Genomic DNA, 11898 nt, shown 5'->3' with positions numbered 1-11898 from the left:
CTCTGACACATGGTTGAGAATTGACTACAACTTAATACTATAGGATAAGCATACTATAATTAACATTATGAAATTTCAATAAAAAAAAGAAGTGTCTGCACAACAGCATGAGGGAAGTTTATTCAACTTATCACATCAGTTATTAATGAATATAAAGCAAACATCCACATGAGAGTTAATAATATCCAGCAGTTTTGATGCACTAACAGTGAAGTCAGTATAATTTATTAGTAAGAGTTGAACAATAGGATTTGTTTTCCTGCAAGAAACTAAATCATGGTAACATCAGTCAGTAACCATTAGGGTATAGTGTACTCAGTGTTCTCAGTTGTGTGTTCTCTCTCCAGTTCAAATTCAGTTCCATATGTTCTACTTACAGCTCACCAGTTTCTAATTAAAAAAAAAAATCACTGATACATATACCTTCATGCTTACAACATGCACTCTTTTTTTCTTTCCCTCTCCATATAAACTCCAGTTTTTGCCCTTTATTTGACGCCTTTTCAATGGCCATATTTGTTCAGGTCACTCTTACAGTCCACTTAAATTATTCCATATTTAGAATCAGATTCAAATGATTACACGTGTTAATCACAGCAGCCCTGGCAATTCATACTTCAAAATTTACAGATTCTAAATCATTCATGACAACACCTTCTAGGCAATGAAGCTTAAATAATTTACAGTGGTTTGAAGTGTTTTGCACACAGATGCTCTTTGTGTTCACTGAACACTTACATGTGAAGACCAGAACTACTGAGAACTGAAGATCTGATGCATCATTGAAGGTCGTTGCACGTGTACATTAAAATCTAGGATTTGATTTATGATAGATATTTGATCCAAAGCAAGGTCACATTCAGACAAACATGACACTTAGGTATTTGCTATTTGATCCAAAATCCAAGGTCACGTTCAGACAAATGTGTTATCTGAGTATGTGGTATATTTTTATTACCATGTCAACAAATTTAAAGCTCTCTTACTTTCCTCATCCATCCCAAAACTACTTATCCATTTATTTGGAAGTGATCCAACAAATTAATATTTTTTTTATGTTTTACAAAACTGTACAAATGTTTGTCAAACTAATTACCTAAGCCAAGATTTTGAATCAATGAACAATTAAGAATACCTCAGCTTGAGAAATCAGAGCTCTGGCAATAAGGTCAGTATTTCAKACTGAAGCTGTATCTGGCTGCAAGGTACACTCAAAATCAAGAGAGATTAAAAAACAAAAACACAAGACGTATGTTTTATGAACTGTGTGCACATATTAGATATCCTAAACCATCACCAATGTTTCCTCTAAAAATATTATCTGAAAGTTTTAGAGGTTGAGTCAAAGTCACCTCCTACATAGCTAGCATTTACAAATAGCCTACACATCTGTCCTAACACAGTGCTCACTTAGAAACCAGATGCTTGAGACTAAATAGAAATGTTGCAATTGTTTCCTTACACAGCAAGTACTGCATCTCAGATTATGTAAAGTAACTTCTCAACAATTTTCTAACCATGCCCTGATACTCTAGAGACTGTATTTACTGAAGGATAAAGATATCTGAGGGTAAAAGGCAAATACAAATTGCATTTTAGTGTAGTGACTAAATGATTACCTCCAACATAATCAATTTTTGAAGTAAATAAAATGAAAGCCCCCTTGCTAATAAGTATCCTGTGGAGTACATTTTCATGACATATGGTAAAAATAAACTTCAGAGGATAACAAATTAAAGCCATCTGCTCAACTAAAATTGTCAATTAAAATTATAGTTTAATACATACAGAGGCAGTGCCAGGCAAAATTTCTAGCTATCTTCCATTAAATTATATTGACTGTACTGTTACATAAACCTCTGTACCTCAGAAATTTAATTGTTCATGTGCTTGATAAAAAAAAAAGATACAATATACACAACTGTCCTATCCAGAACATCACAACCGAGATTTTAGACAGTCTGTATTTATAAAAAGATCACCACTAACTTAAGAGTTAAGCTCTTTGATAATTCAGTGAAAAGCAGTTTCTAAAAATTTCTATTTTGACATTCCTTAGGGTTCATGTATACCTTAAATGTGTCATTATTTACTAAAATACTGACTTCCTTTTGTTGTGCCTCCATACACCCTTAGGCATGATAGTCATTGGTATTCATTGCTAATCAGACATTTCTTATTGACAGGACTGGTAGTAATGTACTCTAAGAACTAAGAATTCTTGCTTTGTTATAAATGAAAATACTTGCCTGAAGTTTAAATTCATACCAAAATGAAGACTAAGAAATACTTAACTAAGCTTTTGTTCTGTAAGTGTAGTTATTACTTCTATGTGATTTCATTCTTGCTTACTCTCCACAGAGCAAAGGAACATTTCTGTGACAAAAATACTTGTCAGTTGAATATACCTAATACCTGGACTCATTCTGCAAATCAATCTGATGAATTTTATGGATCCCAAGTGGTTCTGAGTTATTTTGTTAACCGGTAATGAAATTTTTGATGTTGTATATAACTGTGAGTTTAAACAACACGACACATTAACTTATGACACTATGCACAAGTGAAAGGTAGAATTCACATTGGTATTTACTATTAGCAGTACTAGAACCCCAGAATAAGGACAACTTCAGTAAGAAGAAATAAAAATTTTGATTTCTCTTGATATGCATTAAAGGACATAAAATTTGCATCTCATGGTCACGCCATGTCTTCATGTCAGGTCTCTTTGATCTTTCCCTTTCTCACAGTACTTTTATTTCACTCTCCCCACACAATGTCCCTGAACTACTGACTAGGTAAATAGAAAATACATGCTGTAGCTGGTTCAGTTACATGTTGCAACTGGCTTGCTAGTGCTCCTAGGCTGATTGGCGATTGACAGGCCAAACAGAACAGATAATTGTTGAATTCACATTGCGTCATTTTCTCAGCAGAGTCAATAAGGTGTTCCTTTCTTCTTTCCAGTTATCAACTTTCATTAAAAAAATAGGACTTTAACGCCTTTGCAATCACTACTCAGTTTGGTAAGACCTGTGAGTAGCTTCAAAATTATTGTAATGGAGAAGGTAGCAGACAGTACTGCATATACTCATTTTTCTTAGGTAAATAGACTAAAAGAGATGGAAAAATAATCCTGAAAACAGTCTTCTGGTGTAATACTTCAGGAGCATATCTCTCTTCCAAGGTAAGTCTGGAATTTTCCTCCTCCTTTTGTTCAGGTAGATTCCAGAATTTGTTTTATGTTTGCTAAGGTTTGTAAAACACAAAGAGTATGCTGAACGCCCAAAGTTAATGTTAGTACTTTACGTGTTCTACAGTTTTCCAGGGTCCATCTGTTTGACTTCTAATCACATACTTTATTAGGAAAAAGATAATTGTCTATCCTTACAATAGTGGTTAAATATTCACTTTGGTGGAGGACTTCTGACTGTCCGCAAAAATACTAACTCTTACAGCCATCCTAGTGACAACATTATTCTTGAATAAAACAACGAGAGATTACTTTGGAACGATGCTTTTTATCTAAAAAGGGAGGAAAAAACCCAAGAAAAACAAAAAGATGCATTAGATCATGTAAACTAACATGCTAAAAAGTCCAAATCATCTTTCATCTTTTCCCATTAAGATCACTTCTTTTATCAATAAAATCATTCAAAGGTTTAATTCAATCTTACCTGCCCTTAAAACACAACCAGGGCTTTGCAATCCCCCCTTTTTAAAACACTAGACACCAAGACAGACTTGACTTGGCCACTTGGCAAACTACCAAATCTTGCCAACCCTGATTTCATTAAAGGGYCCCAGTTAGAAATAATCAACACCAAAAATCACAACTCTGCATCTATACCTGCTACTACAGTATCTTGTCTACTTATGATCAGGATTCTTTTCAAAGRAACATGAAGCCTCTCAGTTTCCTCTCTTCATTTACAGCTTAAACATCCTTTTTTTTGTTGCTTTTTTTTTAAGCTTGGGACAGAAGTCTAATTACTTTGACATCTAACACTGCCACTTTTGCTTCAGAGATTAACAAAAAAAAAATCTTCTTATCTTAAATGCACCTCTTTTTCAGGCCCCAGCGTTCTCTCCATCTCCAAATCTCAGGTTTCAGTTTCTGCTTTACCCCAGCACTCTTAGCCTCAATACTCTTTTCAGCTGTCTTATTCCTTTCTTTCATAAACCATGCCAACCCATCCTCAAATCATCTCCTTCACCCCCTTGGGTGCTCCACTCTATCTCAACTCCTCCAGTATCTGCACAGCTGCAACCCCTTGCATGATTCACCACCAAACATAACAAACCACGATTATTCACTATTTGAAAAGCTACAGTAGAATTTACATCTGTTTCTGGAAGAGATTCAAAAAGCCTGAATTTGCCTTCATAGAGAAGGACACTACTGTGTATTTTCTGTGGTTTTATTCCACTGATAAACTTCATTCCCTTGCCCAGCCATACTAGCAAGATATATTTGATAACCTAGATTTAGCTTAGTAAGATTTATATTGTATATTAAGGTCTCTTCTGTTTGGTTGCTTTTGCAAGTGTCTTTTTTGAAAATTAACTGAGGTAATTCCAATGTGCTAGCTTCCCTGCCCTTCTGCCAGTAGATAGACTCTTATGTCTTCTACAAACAGCACCTGGAGGCTGCTTGGTTTGCTTATTCTTCAGTGTATTACAATTTTACTCATTCCTTTACAGGGTTGGTTTTTTGTTTGCTTGTTTTGTATTTTTTTCCCCAGGCTCAACTATTACATTAAAAAAATGCTCAAAATAAACTAACTTTGATTTAATGACATATTACAACTCAGAGTATCCAGAATAGAATGTGATAAAATAATTCTTTCATAACTTCTTTTTATTAATAAAGAAAAAGGTTTTCAGTTTTGTTTCAATAACATAGAAATTCTTACCGTAACTTTTTCCTCATGACAAATGTACCTCACACACAAAAGTTTACACTAAATTAACATTGCTTAGTGGAGTCTTGGCAATAGGCATGAATGTAATCAATCTACACTTTTTGGCAAACCGACATCAAATACTTGTACTTCCAAACTGCTGATATGTCAGATAGAGTATATACTTGGGACATATGACTTCACAGTTCTTAATCAGGTCATTCTCTGCGGTATAGAAATCACAAGCTTCACTCTCCTGCATGATTAAAAATGCCAAAATATATCTAATTATTTTCCTGATATCTAAGCTCTCTGCTGGTCCTTCATATGAAGGATGGGTGTCTACCTAGTGGTTTAATAGCTCCATATGAACAATAGTATTGCCATTGCTGCTCCCTTACACTGCTTTTTCTTAAATTGGTAAAGCAACTGTAGCACAGAAAGATAGAAGAAAACCAACAGACTACTGAAACAGTCAGGAAGAGAAGCATTGTTAAAGAAGATCCATATATGTATATACTTTCATATATCAGTTTTATTTCACTCTGTAAGACATCTGAGCTGATTGAATCAGACTTTGGAGAAGCAGTTACAGGAATGCAGCACTTAGTCCTCTGCAGAGCCAAAGAGAAGTTGTTGGTTGCAAATTAAAGTTACATTATGGGTACAGTTAAACGAGCCAGCTTAAGTAATCTAATAGCTCCCTGCCATCAAAAGGATATCCTTTCATAAGTTCCTGACATCGTCAGTCCTGTGCCTTCTTCCCTTCTTTGCTTCCAGCTTTGCAGCTCCATCCTGCCCTTTTATTGGCTCTCACACTTGCCTGACCTCTTTGGCCAGATGTATAATAGTAAATAAAACAGGGCCAGAGACCAGGCTAAGCCATACTGTTAACATGCTCTCTGACTTTACGTTGGCCCATAACAGCTAGGACTCTCCCGGAAAAATACCCAGGCATTGTTAAGCGGACAGCACATGGAACGCAGTGAACTACTCTCAACTGGCAGCTCAGATACAACCACCCTGTTTCAGAGGGAAGACAGTTAGGTGCGGGGATGCAAGTTGTATCTTGCCACTATGCTCCAAGTCCAGAGAACAATCCCTGGCCTATTATAATCYCCAATACAGACACAGTGTCAGTGAGACAGTTCAGCTCATTAAACTGTTTGAAACAGAACACACAAAAATATAAATAGTCAGCTGGCTGAACTGACTTGCTAAGGGACCAGCACAAAGGAARGATGGGACAGCATGGCTGGTAGCAAGGGAAAGAAGAAAGAAGAGGGAGCATGACTGATTGATCTTTAACAGCAGTTGCCAGATCAGCTCCCCCATGCTCTGTAACCACACCTCCTACTGTAAGCTTCCTATCTGCAGGACTATCAGATATAATACAGAGAGGGAACACCCTATTCTATGTTTTAATTTCTATACATATATAAATTAAATATATAAATATATATTATATATTTTATATTGTATATTATTATAAACACTATATAATTATATGAATTAATTAATATTATTTATTTAACCCAGGTAGAAGACAGTGAGAGCTGTAAACTGAACAGGTGTATATTCTTCAAGGATAATTTAGAAAAGGATAAATTTCACAGGACTTATTAACTTGATAAAATGCAAATCCCCATAGTTTCAATTAGAATTATGGCAGCTCAGTATGCTGAAAAACCAGGTGYCCAAAATGTACTTTTAGAAGCACAAACATTTGACACCTGTTTGAAAATATTGGCCTATTTACATACAGTCACCTCTCTATGAAAATACAACATACAAAGTGTACAGCTGCTGCTGTTTTTAAAAGTAGTACTCTATGCTAGGAATTACTCTTGTCCTTCAGCTACATGTTTTCAAAAGCTGCTACCTGACTTGTTTCTAGTCAGTCTGACCTGCTTATTTGTGCACAGCAGCCTTTTTTCCTGAGTTGCATATAAATATATATATAAAATTAATTTCAAAAATAAAAATCAGTTCAAATTTATGTATTCTTTTCTGTGCACAGTATGTGGGATATGAGTATACCTACTACAGCATTTTTAAGTTTCACAAACATACAACATGATAATATAAGTCACAGATCAAAATTGCAAACAACCTGTCTAAAAATCACAGCAGACAAAATTCTCATGTTTACAYAGCTCTCTTCTAGTGAAACTGCATCCATATAGCATATTGCATGGTCAAAAAAACCCACTCAAGAAATCCTAATAATTCAGCGCACTTCCTCAGAACTAAATGTTTATCTACATATTAAGGAAGAATATTTGGAAAATTGCATTTAGGCATGTCCAACTTCACTGACTAAATTTCAGTGTCCAGTATTTTGTATCTGTGGTAGTTATTTTTTCAAATTATTTTTAAGACTACTAACCTTTATCAAGAACCTAGTTTTAGCCTCCATTATAAATATAATTTTTATGTTAGCAATGTACATTGCCTGTAATCTCCCCTAAAATTGCCAATAAGCCCACGATATCCACTATGACCTGTGGGCTTTTTTAAAAAAAACTTCAGAGTGGATGAATTACTGGATTACTTCACTCACTGACTTTCATGCGTATTTCAACTGGCTGAAACCAAATGCCAAAGGACCTTACAACTTCAGTAGCTGCTAACTGCCAAGTAATTACTTGAACTAAGATCCTGAAGGCAGGTACATTTTTGAGTAAGTTTCTTCTACTATTTGGAAGGAGTAATTGAATGGTCTTGTAATTTGTAACTTAAAAAAAAAAAAAAAAGATTAAGTAATAAGCATTTCTAGAAAGGTTAGGTATTTTGCCAAATGCTTGCAAATTTATCTTGCACTGTAAAGTGTTTCCATAAGATAATTTGGACTCAGTAAATTTAGACATAGTTTGTTCACTCTATTCTTCTATCTACTAGCTCTCACTTTTAAAGCTGAAAAAAAAAATCATTCTACAGCTCATGCTTAGAGTATTTTAAAACATAACAAACAAAGCCACACAAACCAGTCATGTAACAACTTAAGCCTAAATCAGAACTAGACTGCCTGTGAACTATATTTTATAATTTGTATTATTTTGTGCACAAAAAGTCCTTAACTGAACATAGAAACCTTACTTCCTAGTCATTTAAAGACACATGCAAAGTATTTATAGATAAATATTATTTCATAAGCAGAAACCATTGGAACTGGTATGAGGAAGCGGAATCAGTTTTGTCAATATCGTAATGCCACATGCAATCTAGTCACACAACAATCTGCTCCATATCCATTTCATGTTTTAAAAATAAGCCAAATATACTACTAAATAGATTGAGAGGTTTTAGTTTATTTTGAGTATAGCGATGACAGACGGTCTAATTTTAAAGGACAAGTACTTTTTCATTCAGGAAATATCAGCACTCCATAAAATATTGTTTCATACTTAATTTTACACATCCAGTCCTGTGAGATACTGAGCACTTTTAAAATATTAAGAATTCAGAATTCTACTGAGTAATGCCTTTATTTCATTCTATTTAAAAGTACATCACAGCAACAACTATCAGAACATATGGAAAAAGTACTCTGTTCTCCAGATTGTTACCTTCCATTTATCAAATATTTGTTTGTACTATTTGCTCACTTTTCTTTTCTTGTCAGTTGACTATACATAACTCTTTACAAAAATTCTTCCTAAAATGTTTTTCTTCCCTAGATGTCCAAAAAAMCATGCCACGATAGCTCTCAATCCACATATTTACTCACCACTTCATGCAGCCTCCTGCAAGGTTGAAACAGAAGTTGGTTTCCACAATCTGTTCCCTTTCCATGTCACGTGCACATTGGTGTTAACACGTGGCTCTTCATAAATAAAAAGCTGCTGACATTCTTAAAAATAAATAAATGAATAGAGTAAGCAAAAATTTCCCAAAGCTTACCACTCTATATTAAAAAAGTAATATTTTTTCATGTTTTTGTGCTTCTTCAGAAAAATATATTATCACTTCATTTGAGCTACCATTATTTTTTTTAACCTATTTATTAATACAGCTTTTACTCTTAAGCAGGACTACTTTGATGTTTAGCTAAGTGGGGTCTATTACTGGTACATTCTGATATCATTCTGATTTTTATTCTCAATATTAGAAGAAATCAAAAGTTAATCCACTTTAGCAAAAGTCTTGTAATATTCTCCTAATTATCTGTTATAAATTATTTGTTATAAAACAAATACTTTTACTCATAAAGAGCAGTCTCAAAAATCCAAGTATTTATGTGGACAAACTGTTAAGAGCAGCAATGGCTTCAGCTGCACACATGCCACTCATACTCCAAAGAGATAGAGAGGTAGAGATTTTACTTTTATATACTTTAGAAGTCTTGTTTAAAACGAACAAGCAAAACAAAAAGCTTTATTTCTGTAGACAGTTATGGAGTTCCTTTTTTCTTCCTTTGTAACAAATATTTCCTTTGGGAAAAAAAAAAAAAAAAAAAAAAAAAAAAAAAAAAAAAAAAAAAAAAAAAAAAAAAAAAAAAAAAAAAAAAAAAAAAAAAAAAAAAAAAAAAAAAAAAAACACTCAGAACTCAACCTCAAACTCACCTTACCTCATCAGGTAAGCTAAAGCAAAGAGGAAAAAAAAAACAAAACAAAAAACACAGTGTTCTCCTTGACCATCCCAGGTTAACAGTGAGCACTATAATCCATTTTCTGGAACAAGATGAATATCCTAGGCCATGTGTACTATAGTGCTGTAGGATATTATCATCTTCTGTAATATTTTAAATATTAAATATTTAAATATATTTAAAACATAACCATACAATATCACAATTGCAATTTCATTACCTTTCCATGGTTAAAAAATCATTATTCCCTTTAAGGGGATCACATTTTTGAGGGACATGAGTAGAAAAAAAGAAGACATTAAAGAAATACTGAAATGCAAGTGAGAAAAATACAAGGTTTTCACAACATACAGGAACATAATAGGTAACCAAAACTCCTAAGGCCACTTGATTATAGAGGATCAGATTCAATACAAGGCATCACCAGATTGATAAGATTTATTGATAAGATTTTTTTTTTTGACTATAACAAGTGTTCCTTCCACACATGGAAAAAGAAAGAGAGCACAATGTTAACACATTTTACAAACCTCTGATAAGGTCAGTTCACACATTCATCCTTGTGAAATAATACATTATGCTACTTAAATCCAAAAAGTTGCTATTAAAAGTAACTAGTAGCCAAAGGCTGTTTGATCACTCCTGCCAAATAAAAGAGTTATGAAACTCGTTTAGTTCTGAGTGGACTTGTGACCACATCACATGAACCACCACTGCTGCTGTCAGATTCAGAATGAGGGCAGGTATCCTCATTATTAAAGTAGTGATCAAAATGTATAAAGGAAACTTTTTATAGCTTATCGATTTTGYTACCTGGAAAAAAAAAAGGCGAGTTTCAAATCAATATTTAGTGTTAGATGCTAATAAGAAAGTATGTTCATATTCTATAATACAAGAACAGGTTGATGAAATCTTTGCTTCTCAATAAAACTTATGCAACTTCTTTATTTGCACAGCACTTCTATGACATCTGATGCCATGAAAGCGCCAAAAATCATTATTCCAGATAATCCTGGCTGATTAATTCTGTATTCATATTTCTTTCATTAGAGACCTTAGGAATAACTACTCACTTCAGTGAGACTGGGCTAATGTTAATATGAATAGACAAGGCCATTTCCAACTTAAAAGCAAGACCTTTTAACACTTCTTTCCACTTTTATTTGAATGCTATCTTTTCCACTCTTTCAGAATGCAAGTGGACAGCCCTGTAGGGACAATCAAGAACACGTTTTTCTTGTTAAACCACAAAAGCAAGTCTAGGGAAAACTGCCACTGATACACTCATCTCTCCATGGATTTTCCTCTGGCCAAATGAATGGTAAAAGCACAACCTGCCTGAAGGATAACCTCCAAAACACATTATCTTGCATCTAGTGCGTATGTTGCTTTCTCAAACTAGGTGAGGATAATTTAAATGTGCTGTGTTTGGAGATATAGCGGTAGCAAAACAGCACTTTAAACGACAGGATTTCTCTCCCTCTCTCTTCCCCTTCCCCCAACACCCTGAAGTCTCCCTATAAAGTTTCCCAGATTGCTCTTTAGCAAGACCTCTGCCTGGGCTGGTTCCTACTGGTTCTTTAAACCCCTGTGACCCTGGGCCGCCTCCCACTGCGGCTCCCCACACAGGCAAACCGGAGGCGTAAAGCCCAAGCGCAGTAATAGCTAAAGCATCTCCCCAGACCAACTAACTCTCTCTCCTCGGCTTTGCCGCCGTCACCACGATGGGTTTGCAGAACGTTTCAAAACACGATGACCAAAAAAAAAAAAAAAAGAGAGAGAGAGAGAGAGACACACACAAAAAAGACCAAATCGTTAGCTAAACTGCCACCGTTTTAGCGAGACAGAGACCCCACTCCCACTGCTGCGCCCCCCGCCAAAGCTGAAGCGAGGGACACAGGCAGGCTCTGCGCTGCCGATGCTAATACCGTGCATTACTGCTGGCTGGCGGGCAGGCAGCTCGGCGCTGCTGCCCACGGACACCCGCGGCCCATGAGCGGAGTGGGGCAGGACAGATGCCACCGCGGCCGGCGACGCACAGGGCGTGTGAGGGTCGGCAGGCGCGCACCCCAACCGCCACTGCCCGCGCGGGCGCACCCCCTCGCAGCCACCGCCGGCTGCCCTGCGCCCACACTGCGGCGGGGAACGGGGTTGCTGGGGGGGGGAGGAGGGAGAGGAAAGGAATGGCAGAAGTACCCCGATCCCGTGTCCGACTGACGCGGGGCAGCAGGGTGACAGGTACCGGAAGTGAGGTCGCCGCACACACCTCCCATAATGGCCGCCTGCTATTGGCTCCGCGAGCAGAAAGCAGACGCGGGGGGGAGGGGGTGTCAGCGGCCTCCGCGCGTCCCCCCACCGCTCTTCCCTCCCCCGCTCCGTGACCCCCCCCCGCCCCGGGCGCCC

General features: G+C 36.4%; 1 protein-coding gene across 4 annotated transcripts in view; it reads right to left on the bottom strand.

Annotated features, from left to right (window-relative positions):
- The window catches only part of PPARA (peroxisome proliferator activated receptor alpha), a 34667-nt gene that overhangs the window by 22001 nt on the left and 768 nt on the right, over positions 1-11898 (bottom strand). For 3 of the 4 annotated variants that reach the window (XM_085305884.1, XM_085305889.1, XM_085305885.1), the window contains exon 2: positions 8635-8757. In XM_085305884.1, coding sequence (XP_085162010.1) covers positions 8635-8699 — 65 coding nt within the window. In that variant the 5' untranslated portion in view covers positions 8700-8757. Of the gene's footprint in view, positions 1-8634; positions 8758-11691; positions 11719-11898 lie in introns of those variants that run through there. The other variant, XM_085305886.1, reaches the window with a different exon arrangement.

Source organism: Rhea americana, unplaced genomic scaffold, assembly GCF_003343005.1.
Source record: "Rhea americana isolate MKP2758 unplaced genomic scaffold, rheAme1 scaffold_228, whole genome shotgun sequence".
NCBI lineage: Eukaryota > Metazoa > Chordata > Aves > Rheiformes > Rheidae > Rhea > Rhea americana.
The sequence above is the reverse complement of the archived record's forward strand: the minus strand, read 5'-3'. Positions and strand labels throughout refer to the sequence as shown.